The following is a 24,195-nucleotide window of genomic DNA, read 5'->3' on the forward strand; positions in this document are numbered from 1 at the left end:
TCAATGATGCAGCGCATTTTGATGCGGTTTTCGTCAATAGATAGAGTGATTCCAGAGGAAGGTTTAGGGTTTGGACCTTTAATCCAGATGTACAGTCAGAGTAAGAAAACTTAATTCCTTTATCAAGTCTCAAACTCTTAGTACCTTTTGAATCTAAACATCGAATCACTGCGACGCAATATGTCATTCTCGATCGGTAAAGCAGATCGCTCGTACTGAGCACACGAAAATAGATCTTAAGGTGACGAACCTCTTCTTACCCCGGCTGTACATAGCATTGTATATATTATTGTACTCGTAATAAGGGCGAGAATCGTAACGACATCTGCGCAACTATGAGTCCGGTTGACTTGAATAGTTCAGTAACTCTTTTGTTGAGTGGGAAATTTCAACTTTAAAAGAACCGTACGATGTCGGGAGGGCCTAGCAGACACATCGCGAAAGGGGCCTCGTTCCGATTCACGCCTCTCGTTTCATACAACTCCATACAAACACAGTCACTGAGATAAAGAGGAAAACTTCGTTTAGAGACTAGTTAGTACCGATTTCCACTCCTTGGCCGCGCGAACCTTAATCGTAGTTTATTTACAGCGAAACAAAAACGTTGCAACGTCTTCGTGAAATCAATCTAAAATAAACCTTATTACGAATGAATTAGAGTTCAATTCGAGTTGACATTTAAAAAATATGTGATGTTACCGCTTAAAACAGTCAATACAATTTCCATATCAGAAATCCGAAGTTTGGCGAACACTGACATTAAAATATATAATACCGCAACGCCGCCTGCGCACGCGCACACACGCGGCGCCAGGCGGGCCGCTCGCGCAACAGACAATAAATGCAATCTTATGTTATTATATAGCCTATATGTTATTTTTTTAATTTTGCGTTTTTATTTCAACATTCATAAGCGTTATTACACCGAGTTTAAACATTATGTAATCTTGTGTTATCGCTAGTAGCGACGCGCGACTCCGCACGGGCGAGGCGCGTGTACTGGGAGAGGCCGAGACGCTGTTTGGTCCTTCGAGCCGGATTTGCAAAAATAACGAATCTGAGCGGTCGGCGTGCGGGGCCGCGCGCGCCATCTTGCGTACACGTTTCTGGTCCGGCGCCGCATTATAAGTCGGTCTCCGAGGCCGGCGCGTCGAGCCAGTGCCGCTCCCGGGGGCGGCGCCTGCGCGTCGACTCGCCCTGCAACAGCAGCGCAGTTACACACACAGCGTCAGCACAGCTACGTCGACAGTGGGAGCCTCGCCCGCACACCGACCTTGTGCGGCTCGGCGGGCTTGCTCGCGTCGTGCATCAGCGCGCGGGCGCGCTCGGTCTCCTGCGCCTCTCTCGCGATCAGCATCTCCTGAAACGCAACCGCGGCGCGCACGCCGATGTCTTACTTCATCAATTGACAAGAGTACCCGACACCGGAGCACCTGCGGACCCCTCACCTGCATCATGACGGCCGCCTCCATCTCCGCCATGCTGACGCTGTCCCCGCAGCCCTCCTCCTCGTCCATGTCTGCGGTCAGGTACACACATTACATCGTCAGTAAGGCCAGGCTCGTGCCGAGTGCACAGGGGCCTCACCGTGCGGCGAGTAGAGGCGCGGCGGGGGGCGCAGCGCCCGCAGCGCGGCGGTGTCGCTCTTGAGGCGCGCGGCGTGCGCTCGCAGCCGCGCCTCGCACTGCTCGCTCCAGGGCTCCGCCCCCTCCTCCCACTCGCCGCTCCTGCCGACGAGCACGCGCGTGACGCACACAGACACACAGAGCACAGCGCACGGCGGCACCGCGACGGGACTCACTGGTTGTGGCTCTGCCAGGGCCCCGGCGACAGCAGCGGCTCGCCCCAGGCCGGCGCGGCCTCCAGGCGAGCGAGCAGGCGCCTCGCCACCGCCTCGGCCGCCTCGCGCTGCACACACACACCGCGTCACAAGGCGCCCGGGCACCGCACGCACACACACACACGGGACGTCACCTCGGGCGTGCCGGCGCCGGCGCTGGTCTCCTGCAGCGCCAGCAGCACGTCGTAGGTCTCCAGCGCGCGGTCGGCGGCGCGCAGGGCCGAGCACAGCGCCACCGACGACGACTCCTGCAGCGCGCACGCGCACGACAGCCTGCGGCACGGGACGGTCGGGGTGAGGGCTCCGGCGTGAGGGATGCAGTCATTAGTGACGCGGACTAATCAGAAGCCATAAATTTGCAGGTAATTGGATATGACCCTAGGCTCAACTCGCTTAAGAATCCACAGGATGTACAAAAAGTAAAAGATTATCTTTTTTTTTTTTAAAAAAAAACTAAATCAAAATTTGCATCTGATGTAGCTTTAGGTTTGTTTTTGTCTCTTAAATTATCAAAGTGGCAATATAAGACGCTGAGAAAAAGTACCCAAGAAGTAACTAATGCTGATATATTTTCCTCGTATTACGCACTAGAGAACGAAAAACTAAAATGCTATCCCCCTAAAGCTGCTATTACAGTAACAGATACAACGATTAAGAGCTAGCGCGCTCCGGTGATTTTTGTCACGGTGACTGTTTCGTCACTCTCGTCAAGTCCGCGGATATGTATGGAGCTGCGCGCATGTTACGACTTGACAATTGGGTGACATTTGTGTCCGCCGACCGGCGAACGAGCCCGTGACGAAACTGTCAGCGTCTTTACGTTTTTTCATAGCAATGCGCGCACTATCGACAAATTTGTCACTCTCGTCGTCAGTTTTTCGTTATCTGCACTTTGAATGCCGACTTTGGCGCGCGCAGCTATAAAATAGAATTACAGGCCCTTTTGGATCTCACTATGGATAGACCAGCTAAGTCAATCACGATTGACGAGACATGCAGAAAAATAACCCTGATTAGTAAATGATGGAGTATCCAATCAAGCTACCTATGAGCAAAAAATGCCTACAGCTAGCACAGAAGAAGGTGATGATGATTCTAGTATTTTATGGATAGTTTGCTAGCTATTAAGCTAGTTTCTTGTAATCAACTCGTTTGGGAAAACGATCCTTCTAATTCTGCATATTGGTGTCGCCCAATATTTTTCAAATTTCTGAAGGAGAATCAATTTAGCATTTTACAGATTATATAATCAAGGCAGAGATTGATAATCTGACAGCGACTGTGATTGGAGAAATGAGAATCTCACACAGTTTATTACAAACCATGATAGATCGTAAAGTAACTGTAACTGTAACTGTTCTTTAAAGATGTGATATTTGTAAGGGAGGAGAGGGTTTGGAACATATTCCACCACGCTGTTTCAATGCGGGTTGGTGGAATGCAAATGTGGCAGAATTTTGATGAAATTAGACACATGCAGGTTTCCTCACGATGTTTTCCTTCACCGAGCACGAGATGAATTATAAACACAAATTAAGCACATATATATAGTGGTGCTTGCCTGGGTTTGAACCGCAATCATCGGTTAAGTTGCACGCGTTCTAACCACTGGGCCATCTCAGCTCAATTGTTGTAGTGGATTAGGCTTATTGGGGATACCACTGTTAAAAAAAACGCGCCTAGTTCTCTACCTCTGGGGTGGTGTAGAATACAGAATAAAAAATATAGCAAGTTACTTTTGAGTTGGACTACCAATCCGAATCCATAAGCGATATCGGAAAACTTTGTAAGGAAACTTTAACTCTTTTACGGCCATAAATTTGCCTACTTATTACTTGGTCAATGATGAGTTATCCATAGAAAAATGTTGATTATAATGTTTGACAAAAAAAGGCTTCAAAATTTGACCAACTTCCAACGTCCCAATTTTTTTTTAATCATACAATAAAATGATCTTTATATGATACGGCATCGATATCCATCAAAAAAAATTGGTGAATTAGTATTTATTCCTATGCACAACTCTCACTTAATGAAAAAAATTAATACGTCAAAATTTTAAAAATAAATAAATAACTATAGTTATCTAAGAAAGTCTTTAAGATATCTCTATTGGAAACCGATTTTCACCTATTGGCCAATTTAAAACAAACAACCTGTATATCTTACATTAGACGCAAACATCGGGGAATAAATCGTACAATTATCTATTAAATCCGTAATTGGAGACTTGGAGAATTTCATGAATTTATGTCTTTCTTCATACAAAAAAAAAAATCTTTCAAATATTCAAAGCACTAAAAAGAAATAGCTAAATCGTAAAAGTCAAAGAACAATGTTATGTTGTATTTGACGGTAGAATCCATTTCTATAGTTATGTTATTAGAATAAAACAATGTATGTTGATCAGGCCTGTGTGTGCGTGTGTGTGCGTACCTGTATAGTTATTTTCTTAAAATAAAACAGTGATTGTTGATCAGGCGTGCGTGTGTGTGTGTGTGCGTGCGTACCTGTGCGCGGTGTCGACGGCGCGCGCGAGGGCGGCGTCGAGCACGCGGCAGTCGGCCGCCAGCCGCACGCAGCGCGCGCGCCACGCCCGCGCCGCCGCGCCCACGCCCACGCCCACGCCTGCGCACCCCATACAGTACACAACGACACAAATATACCATCTGTGGAGCTGTCTTTTTTTTTACGGTATAGGTTGGCGGACGAGCATATGGGCCACCTGATGGTAAGTGGTCACCATCGCCCATAGACATTAACGCTGTAAGAATTATTAACTATTCCTTACATCGTCAATGCGCCACCAACCTTGGGAACTAAGATGTTATGTCCCTTGTGCCTGTAGTTGAACTGGCTCACTCACCCTTCAGACCGGAACACAACAATACTGAGTACCGTTGTTTGGCGGTAGAATAACTGATGAGTGGGTGGTACCTACCCAGACGGGCTTGCACAAAGCCCTACCACCAAGAAAGTCTAGTGTCCTTGTAATCACGATACATGAGATACAACCTGGTGACAGATTGACGGATACTCCACCGTCCGGTCTTAGTAGGGCCCAAAAAACTATAACACTGTTTTAACATAGTCAGTAAAAAGATGCCATACATGAGTTTGAAGGTAGATAAAGATCGGAGGAACGTACCGTCGTTGGAGGCTGACACCAGGGCTTCGCGGAGGTCGGCCTGCGCGCACACGTCGAGTGCAAGGCGCTCCGCAGCCTCCACGCACCAGGCCTGCGGAAAGCACTAGGTCAATAGCCATATTTAAATGTTCAGAACGCAATATCAAATCGCAAATGCGATCAAGAGTTGATAACTTGACAATATTCCATAGTAGCCCAAAAAGTAGACAAGAGTCATGGATCTTGTGCTTGAACTCTGTGCATTCTGTGCACTCAGGTTACTTTCCATGAAGGTCGAAATTTTTCATTTAATTTTAGAATACTAACAAAGCATCTCTACTAAGCTTTTGTAATGAATGAAACCAATCTCGTTTTGCATTTTTACAAATTAAACATTCACCTCATCGTCTGATATCTGATTGGACTCGGTGTCTTCCGTGCGCCGGAGTCGAACCCGCGACGCGACCTTAGCTTCCCTGGACTCACAGCGACCTGTACAGACATATTGTTATATTGTATCCGGCTCGAAGGACCAACTTTTGAATTAAGCTATTTAACTCCACATTATTGGCACTTGGGTAGCAGATTATTGTCGTAGTCATTATTCTTGTCACTAGACCTCGGGTCCTGGGTTCAAACCCTTAATTAAGACAACAAAAATTAGTCTTTCGATAGAGAATTTTTCACTAGACTTCCTGAGCTAGGAAGTTTAGTATACCGTGTCTCGTAATTTAAATTAGTTATGTATCTGAATTAATTGTGATTTAGAGGCGTCCCCGTTGCGTTAAGAGGGGGAGAATACCCCCCTGCGCACGTATGGCCCTTATGTCTCGTAATTTAAGTAGGTTTTGTATCTGAATTTCTTGCGGTTTGGAGGCGTCCCCGTCGCGTTAAGGGGGGGAGAATACCCCCTGTGCACTTATGGCCCCTTAGAGGGCCGGGGGGCTGCGTTACCGGGCGAGGGCGGCAGCAGGCCGGGCGAGCCGCGCTGGCGCTCGCAGCTGGCCGCGCCGCCCGCCGCGCGCGCGTACTGGCAACACCTGCAGCCACATGCATTGCCATTCAAATATAATAATAAATAATAAATATGAGACAACATCACATACATTACTCTGATCCCAATGTAAGTAGCTGAAGCACTTGTGTTATGGAAGATCAGAAGTAACGACGTTACCACAAACACCCAGACCCAAGACAACATAGAAAACTAATGGTAATCTACATCGACTCGGCCGGGAATCGAACCCGGGACCTCAGAGTGGCGTACCCATGTAAACCGGTGTACACACCACTCGACCACGGAGGTCGTCAGTATATCACAAGTAATATTATTATAACAATAGGCTATTTGACTGGTTTTTATAATCCATTTTATATTATTTAGTAGATGTTAAGAAACCCAATAAAAGTTGATTTTTTTTTATTTCTAGTACATATTACGGTACTTGGACAATACGGCGCTGGAATGGGGTCGGTGACGTCACTTTGCTGTATTTTAATCTGTGGCAAATATAGTAGAAAATTAAGGATAATAAGAAAGTGACGTCATCATAAGCCCGGCCAATCAGGAGCGTTTTGTGTCACGTAACAAACGTTTGAAAAAATGCACTTTTATTTATGGATCTTTAAATAAATTAAATATTATTGTCAACTTTCGTTAGTAAATAACCATTTTTAAACTCATAATATACACTGCTTACAATAATTCACAATTTATTTTTCGCATTGTCAAATAGCCTATTATTCAGTTAATAAACATTATATAATTGAACAAGAGTCGAGATGGCCCAGTGGTTAGAACGCGTGCATCTTAACAGGCAAGCACCGCTGATTCATGTGCCTAATTTGTGTTTATAATTCATCTCGTGCTCAGCGGTGAAGGAAAACATCGTGAGGAAACCTGCATGTGACAAATTTCATAGAAATTCTGCCACATGTGCATTCTAGCAACTCGCATTGGAACAGCGTGGTGAAATATGTTCCAAACCTTCTCCTCAAAGGGAGAGGAGGCCTTTAGCCCAGCAGTGGGAATTTACAGGCTGTTGTTGTATATAATTGAACGACCTCCGTGGTCGAGTGGTGTGTACACCGGTTTTCATGGGTACGCCACTCCCAGCCGAGTCGATGTAGAAAAAGTTCATTAGTTGTCTATATCGTCTCGGGTCTGGGTGTTTGTGCCGTCGTTACTTCTGATCTTCCACAACACAAGTGCTTTAGCTACTCACATTGGGATCAGAGTAATGTGTGTGATGTTGTCCAATATCTATCTATTTATTATAATGATTCAAAGGAGATTCTAAGTATTTAATTCATTGACTAAAAATCAATGATGTTGTAGTAAACAGATATGTTATTAACGCACAAAAAGTGTAGACTAGAAAACGTCCCAATTGGGACGTTTGCCTTTAGTCGTTTTACGTAGTAACACGTTATAACACATCATAATTACGTAGTAATACGTTTTGCGTAATTAAAACATCTAGTTATCCCTTTTACTTATTGTTTTTATCAAGCTATCCTTTTCACTTGTAACGAAATGTAAAATAAACGGTCCCCGGCGCGGCACACTTTTCTGTTGTTTAGTATGGATATAACATATATGTTATTAGAATATCATTGCTAAAAATAATTTAAAGGGTAATAAAACAAATGTCCGTCATTCAAACCTCGCAGTGCTGACGCAGATCTCTGAGTCTCTCTCAGACAGCATCAGACTTGAGCACTGCTCGGACCCCTGGGGGGGGGAGACTTCCACTTTGGGTGTCTCCAATCTGAAAACGAGAAAACAGAAGTTCGTACAATACAGAGAGCTACTTTTGCATCAGATACGTTATAGCTTAGCGTCAAATTTGACCTTGAAATTGTAATCTTCTGTCTTTGCAAAATGTTTCTTACGAGATTCTTGGTGGTAGGGCTTTGTGCAAGCACATCTGGGTAGTACCACCCACTCATATATTCTACCGCCAAATAACAGTACACAGTATTGTTGTGTTCCGGTTTGAAGGGTGAGTCAGTGTAACTACAGGAACATGGGACATAGCATCTTAGTTCCCAAGGTTGGTGATACATTGACGATGTAAGGAATAGTTAATATTTCTTACAGCGTCTTGTCTATGGGTGATGGTGACCACTTACCACCAGGTGGCCCATATGCGCGTCCGCCAACCTGTACCGTAAAAAAAAGATGTTTGACTATAGATAAACAATATGACGCCTTCAAATATACTTGGACTTTTTTTGCTTTACATGACAAACGAGCAGGACTCTCCTGATGGAAAGCCACACCACCATGGACATATACATCATCATGAGGCTTGCTGGAAAATGACCAGCTTGTATAAGAAAGTACGCATTTTTCTTGAAGGTTCCCAAGTCGTATCGGTTTGGCAAAACCGCCGTAAAAAGCTGGTTCCACTGACAGGTTGTGCGAAGCAGAAAATGTTTAAAAAATCGTTGTGGATTTTCTTACGGTATCTAATAGAATATAAAACATGGAGAAGGGTCGTTTGGAGGGGAGAATAACGCTTCCTGGCGTGGTGATTTCCCCCGGCTCACTCTAGCCACGAGAAAGAACTTCGTATAACATCTTTGGGGCTCTCCTACCCATCATCTGACGTACCTGATATTATCCGTGGTGCTGACGTCAGTGTCGTCCGGCAGAGGCTCCAACTTCGGATCTTGGGGTGTTGGGAGCTCCGCTGGACTTAAGAGCGAGGAGTTATCATTCTGGAAAAACATACATGATTTATTAACATAAGCTTTTAATATATACTAGCCACTTATTGGGTATGGGAAACCTACTAAATTTTGATTGGGATTCTAAACCATTATAACACATACGGACAACTAAGAATATGGGTTAGGTTAGGTTTTTACGGCGTCAGATGTCCAATAGTAGGATCAGAGATATTTCTTTCTCCCTCCCCTCTACGGCTAGCTACTTCCACTAACTTAACATAAATACTATTACAATAGCTATCAAGATTTTTGAAACAGAACTGTAGATTTAACAATTACCAATATCAAATGTGTGAGTATCAAAATAACTTGAGTTCAATTATTTGTTTAGAACTGGTTCAAAAATAACTTTTAAGACACATCAACATTAAAATCTACCAGGAGTAGGAGGACTCATGACATCAAGAAGATTTGATGGCGTAATCTTTATTGAAACCTCATTCTATATATTGAAACATTCAGCACTTTTGTCCTGATAAGCATTGCATACTGGTACACTGGCATAACCCACTAAGAACCTCTCCTTTCTCCCAGATGAAGAAAATCTTAGTGCGTTACAAAACATCAACTGTTGTACATAGTTATGAAATATGTTGAAGTATCAAAACTCCAATAAAAATTCATGATCGTCTCCAATTGTGTGGGAACGAGATAGAAGATGAGGAAAAGAGCAAGCATCACCTGTTCGGTCTGCGACATGTCCGCATCGTTGTCCAGCTCGCCAGCCGGCTGGGTGGTCGACTCGCATTCCTCTGAAAAAATTGAATAACCTTATCAACTAGTAGGAAATATTTTGTAGGAAAGTGTGCCCATATGATGATTCATTTTCTGCCTTGAATAACTACTCAGCGGAGACAGTTTTCAGCGATACATCATGGGAACCTTCAAGAAAAGAGCCTACTCATTCCTAAAGACCAGAAACGCACCTGGAAACGTCCTAGTATTACAATGTCCAAGGGCGGGGGACAAATTCATCGGGTGCTTAATTGTTTCCATCGATAAAAAAGCAGAAGTCTCCATAAGAGGAGTAAAGACAATATAACTACTGTCAACTTTGCCTTGATGCGATATCATTGTTAATCTGTGATAATATCGGTGAAGTTGCTTGGCGGACGAGCATCTGGGCCACATGATGGTAAGCGGTCACCATCACCCATAGACAATGACGTTGAAAGAAATATTTAACTATGCCTTACATCTTCATTGCGCCACCAACCTTGGGAACTAAGATGTTATGTCCCTTGTGCCTGTAGTTACACTGGCTCACTCACTCTTCAAACCAAAACACAACAATACTGCGTACTGTTGTTTGGCGATAGAATAACTGATGAGTGGGTGGTACCTACCCGGGCGGGCTTGCACAAAGCCCTACCACCAAGTAAAGTAACTATTGAAATAAAATTGAAGTTTCTTAAATTATATTTGATCGTTGGCTCTTCATCATCGATTCGATTGAAATAGGCTCTGAACCAAATTGCCGTCAAAATAATTAGCATAAGGCAGGCTAGGTAACCTTCACATCTTAACACAATTAATAAACTTCCTACCAATTTCAACGACAGTTTTTCTACAATCAATCAAATGATCAATCTCATTTGTGTCTTCTTCAACCCACGTGGCGTACGTTGGCGAAATAATCTGTGCCCTGTCGACACAACTAAAAATAGTGAGTTAAAAGCACATCAAATTACCCGATATCTCCTCTTCCGGTATGGCCTTAGCGCGTTTATCAGCAGCCCTGCGCCGAACCAGCTCGGCTATAACGCCGTGCAACTCAGCGAGCCTCGCGTCGTGCGCGCGCGCAGCCGCGGCCGCGCGTTGACGCTCGGAGGCGAGCGCGCGAGCGAGCGCGTCGCGTTCTGCGCGCAGTGTTGCCACATCATCGACTCGGCCGCTGCTCTGGGTTGCTACCTGAAATAAATAGAATTTTCTGTTGGAATTATTTTTATTATTTCGAATAGGAAGGTTGTTAAATTTGCTGTTACTGTGTGAAATAAATAGACGTAGAAGTTTACGGCTCGTCGCCAGTATCATCCGCAGAAGATTGCGAGTTACAGATTACACAATTATTAGAATACGAATTTTCAAAGATAGAAATCCTGCATGATGCACTATAGAAAATACTGTGTGTACTGTGCTCTGTTACAGAGTTTTAGTTTTGTAGAGACTAAGAAACTAAAAAGAAAATTTAAAAAATATTGAAATAATATCGTTTTTCGTCTCCCATTTTTAAATTTGGGCCGAAAACGATTGTTTAAATATTGACAAATATTCAGTGTTTATTCGTTTTTATAAAGCAGAAGAAAAAAATAGATTTTAATTGATATTTTTTTCGTTTTGAAGTTGTATTCTTGACAAATATTGAAAAAAGCTAAAAAACGTGATAACTCGAAAATGGTTCACTTTTAGATTATGCATATGGGGGTTAAAATTATTGCAAATAGTTACCCTATCACCCCCTAGCGGATGTACGTCGAATTACCAATAACCCTGTATATCATGAGTTTTAAACTCATTTTTAAAATGATTATTTATTAATGAAAGTTGAAAAAAATACTTATATTATTCAAAAATCAATAAATACAAATACATTATTTCAAACGTTTGTCACGTGACACAAAACTCTCCTGATTGGCCCGGCTTATGATGAAGTCACTTGCTTGCCTACTATATGTAGCACAGATTAAAATACAGGCGAGTGACGTCACCAAGCCCATTGCAGCGCCATATTGTCCGAGTAGCGTTTTCGCGCGCTATTTGAATATGGATTTTTTTTAAACCTTTACTGGGTTCCTTAACCTCTACTAAATAATATAAAATGGATTTTAGTAGTCATTCAAATCGCCTCTCGCCTAAAGGTCCACTTTGGGCGGGTGGTGACGGCGATCGCACCGTTTCCGACGTCGATTGTAATGCGTCAACGGTCACCGTTTCTGGTAACGCACGATGCATCGGAATTTATAATTGTTCAGTATTTAGAACGCAAAGTGCCGGTGCACTGATTTGGCGATGTATAAAATAGTATGATAATGAATCGTCGTAAATAACGGAAAACTATTATAGGTACCATTGTTTATGGATATACCATCAAGCCGAGATGGCCCAGTGGTTGGAACGCGTACATGTTAACTGATGATAGCGGGTTCGAATCCAGGCATATATTATATGATGTTGTCTTAAATTTTCGCGATTATTACACATTGAAATAAAACTAGTTATAACGGATTTGAATCGCGTATATTATTATTTATATATTTATAAAATAATATTTATTTTGTTCTTCAAATAGACAAATGCCACCTTAGTCTACCCGTGACCACGAACGCTGTAAAGTGCTCGAAACGTCGGGATGTCAAAAATAATTAATATACGATATTCAAATCCGTTATAACTAGTTTTATTTCAATATATTATATGCTTAATTTGTGTTTATAATTCATCTCGTGCTCGGCGGTGAAGGAAAACATCGCGAAACCTGCATGTGTCTAATTTCATTGAAATTCTGCCACATGTGCATTATACCAACTCGCATTGGGAGTGTGGAAGAATATTTCAAACCCTTCTCCTCAAAGGGAGAGGAGGCCTTGGCCCAACAATGGGAAGTTCACAGGCTGTTGCTGTATACCATCGTCATGATTTCATAGTTTGAATTTGTGGTACGCGTACTCCCTAAAAGAATTGGGTTATAAATTTAATTGGGAAAAAAATTACGTTAGTAACTATTTTTGTTGATTTTCCAGGAACTCAATTTTTGGATTATCCCTTACGGTGACGGCCCATTAGTATCTCATTGCTGGACTAAGATTTAAAGGCATTGAAGAGATGGTTCAGAGTTTAATTCCATATGCAGCTCCGATGCGGTTTGGTAGATATATACATAATAACATATAAATAATGCAGTCTAATCTTTCTCGAGCAATTTACCAACAAAGTTGTTACATCTATAATAATAATAAATGATTATTTCATCAATAACCAAGACAGTACAATAACATCACAAAGATTGAACTTCTTTTGAGTACCATGAGCGCCCGTGCCAGAAGAAGTCACTCTTCCTGAACACAACAACAACAAGAACAACAACAACAGCCTGTAAATTCCCACTGCTGGGCTAAAGGCCTCCTCTCCCTTTGAGGAGAAGGTTTGGAACATATTCCACCACGCTGTTCCAATACGGGTTGGTGGAATAGACATGTGGCAGAATTTCTATGAAATTTGTCACATGTAGGTTTCCTTACGATGTTTTCCTTCACCGCTGAGCACGAAATGAATTATAAAGACAAATTAAGCACATGAATCAGCGGTGCTTGCCTGGGTTTGAACCCGCAATCATCGGTTAAGATGCACGCGTTCTAACCACTGGGCCGTCTCGACTTTAAAGTCCTGAACACACTCATACTTTAATTCAAAGTTACAAGAAGAAATGAGCTAATAATTACAAAAAATACTAATGAAAATAGTTAATGGTAGAACGCGCTTGTGTGTGTGCCTCTCTCTGTGTGTGTGTCTAACATCTGTTTCCGTTTTAAAAACTTGCGTCCTAAATACCACATACTAGGGACAAATTTCCCAGAAACATTCCACAAATTCCTTTGGCTAACCTAACCTAACATGTACCTATATATTACTGGCATCAGGAATGAATGAATGAATGATAAACTTCTGCCTCCATGAAACCTCCTTAAAGGATATTAAATACTGGATGATCACATACGTTCACATTATTTATATATCCCTCTATTTTTAGACAAATAACATACTTGCTAGTATGAGTGTAAAGTAATAGCCTGTACATTTCCCACTGCTGAGATAAGGACTCATCTTCCATTAAGGAGAGGGCTTGGAACCACTGGGCCGTCTCAGCTCTTAGGTGATACTCTACACTGCACTACTGAAGAGTGGCGGATTTACAAATCTGCCGCTAGTAGGCTATTCAATTTTCGCCGCCCCCACTTTTTTGCAACATTTATGATTTGTGTTCTATCGTCCTCATTACATCGGTTTTTTCCCGTTATTAGTATGATTATAAACTAGGTGATATTTCTGTCAGTTACTAGATTATTTTTCCAACTCTCTATGTAGTGACGAATATACGGATTACGGACGTAATGTGTATTCATATAATTATAAGTGTTTTTTTTATTTTCTGTAAGATAATAACATATTTGGGCTAAATTTCCGAATCCTCTAAATCTACCGCCCTAGGCTCCAGCCTACTTAGTATATTGGTAAATCCGCCACTGGTTAGTATTACTTCATAGAGTTTAAAATAAATTTAAGTCTCCGCAGAGTCGAGAGGTATTGATTGACCTTGGTCGAGTTTTCGTTTGGATAACTAGCGTCCCGCCCCGACTCCGCACGGGTACCTTTAATTAAAAAAATATTGCTCTTTCTGATATGTTTAATACTTGTCGTTCTATATCAAATCATTAACACAAAAAGCTCAATCTCTACGTAGTATAAAACAAAGTCGCTTTCTTGTCCGTATATCCCTATGCATGCTTAAATCTTTAAAACTACGCAACGGATTTTGATGCGGGTTTTTTTAATGGATAGACCGATTTTAGAAGGTTTTTGTATATAATACATGGACAATATAATTATACAACAGTAGAGAAACAATGATAATTTTAGAAATTCCTTTTTTTTATGGTATAAATTGGCGGACGAGCACATGGGCCACCTGATGGTAAGTCACCATCACCCATAGACAATGACGCTGCAAGAAATATTAACTATTACTTACATCGTCAATGCGCCACCAACCTTGGGAACTAAGATGCTATGCCCCTTGTGCCTGTAGTTACACTGACTCACCCTTCAAACCGGAACACAACAATACTGAGTACTGTTTTTTGGCGGTAGAATAACTGATGAGTGGGTGGTACCTACCCAGACGGTCTTGCACAAAGCCCTACCACCAAGTGAAGTTAGTCAGTAAATTTCCAATGTGATGTCGTAAATTAAAAAAATCTGCAGTATATTTAGTAAAAGCATTGCACCCGTGCGAAGCCGGGGTTAAGTCTCTAGTAAATTATGTATTATATATGTCTATTAGTAAGAAGTGCATGAAAATCAGTTGTTTTCGATTTCAACGCGAACACACAGACAGACAAACTTTGTTTTATAATATGCAGTGAAGACTATCCGATACTTTTTGCTTTGCCATTTAATTAATTGAAATCGCATGTTATAACGACATCGATCATCGTAACAATCCCTAAATGGTTATTTTAATTACTTGTTTATAATTGCGGCTTCTTTGGGGGGGGGGGATGGTATGTAGTTGGACTGGCGAAATGGAAGGAGTCTTTCAAAGCGGACTAGTTGTTCATTTATCAGCTCACCCAACCGAATAATCAGATTTGAAATGTTAGTATAGATTTAAAAGTAATGTAAAGTACCAGCCTGTAAATTTCCCACAGCTGGGCTAAGGCCTCCTCTCCCATTCAGTAGAGGTTTTGGAACATATCCACCTCGCTGTTTCAATGCGGTTTGGTGGAATGCACACGTGGCACAATTTTGATAAAATTAGATATAGTATATATATAGATAGTATAGATTTATCTTTTAAGAATTGAAAACAATATATATATAACAATATATTCCTAAAGTCTGAGGGCCCAGCTCTCCTGTCACCAGAGGCAACAAGACCTGGTGCCATATTAAATACCAAGTTTTGCGTTTAATACACCATATACCCAACAATATCACCAGAAATTGAACCACCACCACAAAATCTTACCGTATGAAAGCCATTCTGCCCTGGAACCGGAGGAGCTGTCACCGGCCGCAAGCTGGAATACCTCCAGGAGGATTCCCTGGATATCTCCTCGTCTCCGACATTTGGACAGCACAGATACCAGCTCCTGCTCCTTCTGACTCCTGTGGCTGTGTCCAACTGGGTTAGCGGCACGCGCCCAACGATCTCCAACTCAGCCAGCAGTGGTTCCTTCTCCTTAGGCTCCGGCATGGGGAAAGTTCCAGCTGTGGAGTACGTCTCTCCAACCTTCACACCGTTCTCTGGCGTAGTGTACTCCGGTGACCACCTATCACGGAGAGGTGGTATCTCCTTGGTGGCGCCATCGTTGATGACCTCATTCGTTTCAGCGTACTCGCTGAGTTCATTCAGATTCTGCTCGTCTTTAGGGCAGCCATCTTGTTCTTGGGCGCCATTTTGTCTCTTGATCTTTTCGAGGTCGGCATAGTAGTATGCAGTCGAGCGGGGCGGTTCGACATTTAACGTACGTGTTCCGGCCATTTTGTTTTTATATCACTACATTATTAATCAACACATTTCCACTGACTGACCGACTTCAATTTGATACCTGATTTGAAGATAATTTTGGAATTGTTCATAAACATTGTTTAGGGGGTGACAATGGTGAAACTTGGTGGTAATGCTTTGTGCAAGTATGTCTTGGCAGGTACCAAAAATTCAAAACACATTGGATGAATGAGGCAGTGTAACTACAGGCACAAGGGACGTAACATCTTAGTTCCCAAAAGTGGTGGCGTATTGGTGATGTAAGGAATGGTAGGTTGGTGGCACATTGGTGACGTAAACGAGTGGTAAATATTTCTCACAGTGTCATTGTCTATGGACGGTGATGTCTTACCATCAGGTGTCCCATTGACATACCTCCATTTAAAATAGAGGAAAGGTTAGTTTAACGTATCACCCCTAAACAACATTTATAAATAAATCAATAAGTTTATACCTGCGATCGATTTGACAATTAAAATCCATACTAATAATATAAATGCGAAAGTAACTATGTCTGTCTCGCTTTCACGACCAAACTACTGAACCGATTTAAATGGAAATTGGTACAGTACGACACGACTCAGATGTAACATCAGCAAAGTTCGTAAAACCAATCACATCCGAATTGAGTATAGTATGACACAAATTAGATGTAGCATCGGAAAATGCAATGGAATGAAAATAAAACTGATTACTGCCGATTTACACAACTAATAGAATTAGCTCCCTATCGCGCCATTCGTCGCTATTCGTCGCTATAGATTCACGCGTCAGAGAAAGCAAGTGCATGTAAATCGACGCGTCAAATTGACGAATATATTTGGTCATATACTATTACAAGTTATTATGTTTATGCAAAGATCATATTCACATGAGAAATAAATATTGATAATTTGGGATAGCGTACTCAATTCGGATGTGATCGGTTTAACGAATTTTGCCGATGCGACATCTAAGTTGTGTCGTACTATACGCCATCCCAAATTATCAATATATATTTCTTATGTGAATATGATCTTTACACAAACGTAGTAACTTGTAATATCATACGACCTAATATATTCGTCAATTTGACGCGTCGATTTGCATGCACTCGCTGTCTCGGGTCGAACTGACGCGGGAATCTAGCGACGAATAGCGTCGAATGGCGCGATAGGGAGCTGTTTCTATTGGTGGTATAAATCGGCAATAATCGCTTTTACGAATTTTGCTGCCGCTACATCTAAGTTGTATCATACTATACTCAAAAAGTCTAGAGCCTGAGAAAGGATATAAGCTACTTTTTAAAAGTCTTATAATGGGTTGAAAAAGGGGATGAAAGGTTGTATGAAAGTATTATTTCAGAACTAGACATATATAACTTATATTTCCATGACACCCATTAAGAAATGTTTTTATGTTGTACGCGAGCAAAGAGCTAGTTTAATTATATCAATAGAGTCTACGAAATTTTAAGTCACCTTATCATTATACATATAAACAGAACCCTTGTCTCATACATACATACATACATAATATACATTAGGTAATGTCTGATACATACATACATAATATACATTAATACTATCTTATAATTTTTGAAAAACAACTTTGTATACGAGCATACGAGCTTATATTAGAACGATTCTCATTAAAAATGATTATCATGGTTTCACTACGAGGTCCCGGGTTCGATTCCCGGCCGATTCGATGTAGAAAAGGTTTATTAGTTTTCTATGTCGTCTTGGGTCTTGGTACACAATCACCCATTGTTTGTGGTGCCGTCGTTTTTACTCACATTGGGATCAGAGTAATGTGCTGATGTTTTCCAAAACTCCATTACATAGGAGGGGGGGAGCAGGTATATTACTACCTTGCTACGGTAGGTACGAAATCTGTTAAAAGCTTAACTCCTCATATTAAGCACCGTTAAATTGAGTTACGGTTTCACGCATCCAGCGCAAGGATAGCGCTTTAAAGCACCACCCGTCTAAACCGTTCTCAAGCTCTCAGCGCCGCCAGGCTGCATATAATGGCGCGATTAATGCACAAACACGTAACTCTTAACTATGTTTAGTTAGGGGCGTGATAGCTCAGTGGTTGAGACGTGTTTATCTCAACTGATCATAGCGGGTTCGATCATCCGAAATTTAATTACAACATTATATATGTAACTCTAAAAATCTAAATATATTTTATTCCATTGGGCTTTCACAAGTACTTTTGAATCGTAATTTTACAATAAGCTTGAATTTACGAAACGGCAAAGTTAAAAATGTCTGCAGCTTTTCGAAATATAGATCCTACCGAGAAAAAAAACTATAAACATTTCTTGGTGGTAGGGCTTTGTGCAAGACCGCCTGGGTTGGTACCGCCCACTCATCAGATATTCTACCGCTAAGCAACAGTACGCAGTATTGTTGTGTTCCGGTTTGAAGGGTGAGTGAGCCAGTGTAACTATAGGCACAAGGGACATAACATCTTAGTTCCCAAGGTTAGATGGCGCAGGGACGATGTAAGGAATAGTTAAAATTTCTTACAGCGTCATTGGGTGATTGTCTATGGGTGATCGTGACCACTTACCATCAGGTGGCCCATATGCTCGTCCACCAACCTATTCCATAAAAAAAACTAAAAAAATAAACGCAGTAGTTACTATTTTGTATCAATTAAAACCCAAGATCAATTTAGTTATGTACAATTATATATGTTTATAATATATCCTATCTGGAAGTTGACAAGTATTAGCTCCACATTTTCATATCACCACTGAACCGATTTTGATGACATTTTGAATGGAGATGGTTTGACTCACGAAAGAGGATAAAGACATTCACCCCTATATTTTAAACTTAGAACATCCCCCCCCCCCAAACTAACGCGTTCGAAAACGAGTTATAAGTACATAATAATAGTTATAGGGTCGCGAATGTATTTTCTTCCTTCTAATTAGTCACGTGCCACGACTAAAGAGGCTTCGACGCGACGACTTAGGCCTTCAGCGCCGTAAATACGAGCAATTAGCCGCAACCGACCGCCGACCGTGGAGCCCCATTCATTATCACACAAACATACTTACATATATACCTATATGTTCGGCTGTTATACAGACGATGAGCTGAGATGGCTCATAGGTTAGAACGCGTGCATCTTAACCGATGATTGCGGGTTCAATCAATCAAGCACCACTATTATATATGTGCTTAATTTGTGTTTATAATTCATCTCGTGCTCAGTGAAGGAAAACATCGTGAGGAAACCTAGCATGTGTCTAATTTCATCGAAATTCTGCGACATGTTCATTCCATTAAACCGCATTGGAAAAGCGTGGTGGAATATGTTCCAAACCCTCTCCTTAATGGAAGAGGAGGCTTTATCCCAGCAGTGGGAAATGTACAGGCTGTTACTTTACTTTACTTTTACAGGTCATTATGGTAAATAAAAGCACATAAGGCTGATAAATTTATCGAATAAAAACAAAATTAAATTATACATATAGACACACAGATGTATATTAATATTATAAATGTGAAAGTAACTTTGTCCGTCTGTCTGTCTGTGGGTGTTTCACGACCGAACCGACGAATCGAATTCGATGAAACTTAAACTCCATGGAAGGACATAGGCTACTTATTTTGCCTGACACATGACAACTAACAACCTAAAAAGCGATTAAAGCCGCAGGCGACTACTAATAATATTATCGGCAAAATAAACACGTTCTCTTTCCATAAAATACGTTTTGTAACCTTTTCTATTCTCGCTAGACGCTGTCAGTCATTTTGGTGACGTCATATTGGTAGAAACAACAATTGTGTATGACCAGCGCTCACTCAACATTAACACAGCTTACAGTAACAGTTTTTGCCAATATGACGTCACACCATAGTGGCTCCTGTTTCAGGCCACTTATATACACACTAATGATACACAATAATGTGACTTAATAACTCAAAATCAAAATAATTAAGTTTATTTCTACATTTCTTTTTATAAATAATAAATATTGGACAACATTACACACTTTACTCTGATCCCAATGTGAGTAACTAAAGCACTTGTGTTGTGGAAGTTCAGAAGTAACGACGCTACTACAAACACGCAGACCGAGACAACATAGAAAACTAACGAACTTTTTCTACATCGACTCGGGAATCGAACTCGAAACGTCGGAGTGGCGTACCCATGAAAACCGTACACAGTGTGAGTAGGGGAGTCGTCAAAAAAATATTCGACTGAAAAATCCAATCCACCGTGTGTCACGGACTTCAAACCGGTTTAATTCTTTAGAAAGTTGTAGACGTCACGCTGTGACGTCACGAGGGTTACTCGAATGCGGGATCCTGGGACAACTCAAAGGCACCAACCCTTTCATCGCTCCGAGCGCGCACGTGGAGTGCCTTTGAAAGCGTCACAAAACGTTTAACGAACACCAAACATACACACGTTAATGCATGTGAACTTAGACGCGGCTCGAGTCACAGGCGACAGCGATTTCATAAGCGGACTTTAAAAATTTAACTCATTTTGTGATAAATACATTTGTAAAGAAGGAATGTAGAAAAACATGTAATTAACACTTGTTGACTTCCAGGCAGGATATATTACACACATAACAACAACACAACAACAGCCTGTAAATTCCCACTGCTGGGCTAAAGGCCTCCTCTCCCTTTGAGGAGAAGGTTTGGAACATATTCCACCACGCATTTCCAATGCGGGTTGGTGGAATACTCATGTGGCACCATTTCTATAAAATTTGTCACATGCAGGTTGCCTCACGATGTTATCCTTCACCGCTGAGCACGAGATGAATTATAAAGACAAATTAAGCACGTGAATCAGCGGTGCTTGCTTGGGTTTGAACCCGCAATCATCGGTTAAGATGCACGCGTTTTAACCACTAGGCCATCTCGACTTACACACATAATTGTATTTAACTAACATGACTGTACTTTTAAATGTTATAAAAGTGTAACTAACTGAGTTTCTTGCCGGTTCTCGTTAGAATCTATTGTCCGAACCGACGGTAGCTTCACTTAAAATAGTCTTTAAATGACGATTCAGAAGCGCATGTATAAGAAAACTTGTATAAACTATATTTTGATTTTGTAATTTAATTTTAAAGATCTGAGCACTCAGGGACAAACAGCGGGAAGCGACTTTGTTTTATACTATGTGTATATTAAAATCACTACATAGTACAAAACAAAGTCGCTTACTCTATCCCTATATCCCTATGCTTAAATCTTTGAAACTACGCAACGCATTATGATGCGGTTTTTCTTTACCGATATAGTGATTCCAGAAGAAGGTTTTTATATTATAATACATGGATAATTTAGTTAAGAAACACTGATTGTTTTGAAGTTTCTACTATGATGTCACATTATTGCACCAGTGTGATGGCGGGGAGGGTCGCTAGTAGATAAATAAAACCTAACCTAACCTAATACAGGCGCAGTACTTTTGCTACAATGGCGTTAACACTTTAGTACCAAAATGACCTTAATTATTGGCAAACAGGTGCAGGAAAATCAATGGATAAATGATACGGACGATCAATGAAACTTTACTTCTATACTTACATTACAAATGAGAAAGTAAATCTGCCTCACTTTTAACGCTATACTGAACAGATTTTGATAACATTTGGTAAAGTAAGCTTGAGCACCAGGGACTGGCTTGGGCTTTTTTAATCACCCTTTTGGGGTCAATTTTGGAATGAAGGATTGTATGCAAATTCATCAGTTTTTGAAGATGACAATAGGCTTTAAACATTTTAATCGTGACAAATAAACCGCCCCTAAATAGTCGGGTTTATGATGACGTCACTTGCTCGTAAACCTCGTTTGCACAATGCATGTGGATTATATGTGCCACAGAATACAATACAGGCAAGTGACGTCACCGACCCCATTGTAGCGCCATATTGTCAAAGTACCGTTGTATTTTTCTGTAAACATTTAAAGCTATTATTGGGTTCCTTAACCTGTACTAAATAATAGAAAATGTATTTTAAAAACCAGTCAACTAGCCTATTAATATATGTATATAATATTGAAAAAAATTACAAAATTCTATAGATCTTCTTCTTCTTCTTCTATTCTCATGTCAAACCGATCAACTACCCAGGCCAAAGATGTACAGTCCATCATAATCCGACAGGGTCAGAAAGAATTCACGAGACCTTTACATATACTCCGAGGCACGGGAGTATACAACTTCCAAACTTTCGGCTGTTATTGACTTTCCTACGGGCAAACCCAAATGTTTGAAAGATCCGCTTTGGGATTTGAACTCGGAGTCTCGGCAACTGTGGATATCAAGCCACTCCACTAACTAAGCAGTCAAAAATACTATAAGGTATGATGCTAATAACAGATTACATAAATTGACCACCTTGGGAATATGAAATTAAAATCTCCAAGATATTTCAAATAACGAAAATATATTTTGGGCTATTTTACGAAAACAATTATTGTAACAAGACAATAAAAATCCCGCTGAGTTTCTTTCGCCGGTTTTTCTCAGGTCCGAAGTGTCATTTCCAAAATGGCCGTAGATTATTGATAACTAGCTACCCGCCCCGACTTCGCACGAGTGCAACGCTGGTTCTAAATATACTACAGAATATTTTCCCTAAGAGATAGACATATATACCATCCCGGACTTTTTGAAGACCTTTTTTAGGTGTTCAATACTATAATACATTATTTTGAAATATCTCTTAGGATTCAGCCAGAATCTACGACATCATATTGGAAACTTCTAAGATTATCAGTTTCCTTACTACATTGTCCATGTATCATAGAAACCTTTCTCTCGAATCAATCTATCAATTAAAAGAGCCGCATCATCATCAAGCATCATCAGCAAGTATAATTTTTTTCTGTGGCTTTTATTTGCGCCAAAAATGCACGGATTACTTCGCCAATGTCACGTGCGATGGAGAAGACACGATGGAGATTGATCGGTTCGGTCGAGATTACATGCTCAAATTAAATTTAAAGGCAAAATAGCACTAGACGAATTGGAGACCCATAACCTAAAACAACACAACAATAATAATTACATAAAAAATAAAGCAACTACTATTAAAATGCATAGCAACAATCACGAAATAATTTACAGCTTGATCTTATTACGTTCAATATATTTACATAGAATATTTACAAAATGGACTAAACACAAACCAAAGCAAGTATGATGCTTCTACAAAGATTTTTTTTTTGTCTTTGATTGAGAGATGATATGGTGCTGTTGTTTCAAGCGGACGAAGACACGGTATCAACTAGTTTATTTACGGAAAGCTGATGAGAAACTTTTTGGTCCGACTTCCAATCCTACGATAGACAAAGCCATTGTATACATTTCAATGGAAAAGTTATCCAAAGTCACCATAATCAACGTGCTCCAATAAATCTATTGGCATTTTTATCGGGCTGGATTTAGGGGGATGGCAACCAGGGAAACCGCGATGGGGCCTCCACGTGAGAGAGTCATCACAACAGATTTTGACGAGATGAATATAGTCAATCTAGCGTCCCGCTTCGGTTTCGCGAATCTAAAACTGATAGTGTTTCTTTACTATGTTGTACATGTATCATAAATACAAGGTTATTGGTAACTCGACGTACATCCGCTGGGAGGCGATAGGGGTGACTATTTGCAATAATTTTAACCCCCATGTGCATAATCCAAAAGTTACCAATAACCCTGTATAAAGATTCCTCTTGAATCAATCTATCTATTAAAAAAATCGCAACAACAGACGTATCGTAATTTCAAAGATATAAGCATACAACAGAGGAAGGTTTGTGTACATAATACACGGACAATATAGTAAAGAAACGCTGCTAATTTTAGAATATCTAATATGATTTCGTAAATGAACAAATTCTGTAGAATATTTAGTAACAGTATTGCACCCGTGCGAAGCCGGGGCGGGTCACTACTTCCCAATATATATTTTTTCGAAAGTATCTATATAAATAGATAAATAAATATGAGACAACATAACATACATTAATCTGATCCCAATGTAAGTAGCTAAAGCATTTGTGTTGTGGAAAATCAGAAGCAACGACGGTACAAACACCGAGACCCGAGACGACATAGAAAACTAATGATAATCTACATCGACATGGCCTGGAATCGAAACGGGGACCTCGAAGTGGGGTACCCATGAAAACCGGTGTAGACGCCACTCGACCACGGAGGTCGTCCACATAAATAAGGCAT

At 40.9% G+C, this 24,195-nt stretch overlaps 1 protein-coding gene across 6 annotated transcripts in view; it reads right to left on the reverse strand.

The window, feature by feature from the left end:
• Positions 1 to 211: 211 nt before the first annotated feature.
• LOC124542253 overlaps positions 212 to 24,195 on the reverse strand; it is a 44,972-nt gene continuing 20,988 nt past the window's right edge. For 5 of the 6 annotated variants that reach the window (XM_047120207.1, XM_047120205.1, XM_047120206.1 and 2 more), the window contains 14 exons: positions 15,451 to 16,033; positions 10,397 to 10,616; positions 9,387 to 9,457; positions 8,587 to 8,693; positions 7,634 to 7,738; positions 5,922 to 6,007; positions 5,368 to 5,459; positions 4,989 to 5,079; positions 4,351 to 4,468; positions 1,975 to 2,113; positions 1,802 to 1,908; positions 1,588 to 1,727; positions 1,274 to 1,519; positions 212 to 1,197 (listed from right to left, as the gene is read on the reverse strand). In XM_047120207.1, coding sequence (XP_046976163.1) covers positions 959 to 1,197; positions 1,274 to 1,519; positions 1,588 to 1,727; positions 1,802 to 1,908; positions 1,975 to 2,113; positions 4,351 to 4,468; positions 4,989 to 5,079; positions 5,368 to 5,459; positions 5,922 to 6,007; positions 7,634 to 7,738; positions 8,587 to 8,693; positions 9,387 to 9,457; positions 10,397 to 10,616; positions 15,451 to 15,966 — 2,277 coding nt within the window. In that variant the 5' untranslated portion in view covers positions 15,967 to 16,033 and the 3' untranslated portion in view covers positions 212 to 958. The remainder of the gene's footprint in view (positions 1,198 to 1,273; positions 1,520 to 1,587; positions 1,728 to 1,801; positions 1,909 to 1,974; positions 2,114 to 4,350; positions 4,469 to 4,988; positions 5,080 to 5,367; positions 5,460 to 5,921; positions 6,008 to 7,633; positions 7,739 to 8,586; positions 8,694 to 9,386; positions 9,458 to 10,396; positions 10,617 to 15,450; positions 16,034 to 24,195) is intronic. The other variant, XM_047120208.1, reaches the window with a different exon arrangement.

Source organism: Vanessa cardui, chromosome 30, assembly GCF_905220365.1.
Source record: "Vanessa cardui chromosome 30, ilVanCard2.1, whole genome shotgun sequence".
Classification (NCBI taxonomy): domain Eukaryota; kingdom Metazoa; phylum Arthropoda; class Insecta; order Lepidoptera; family Nymphalidae; genus Vanessa; species Vanessa cardui.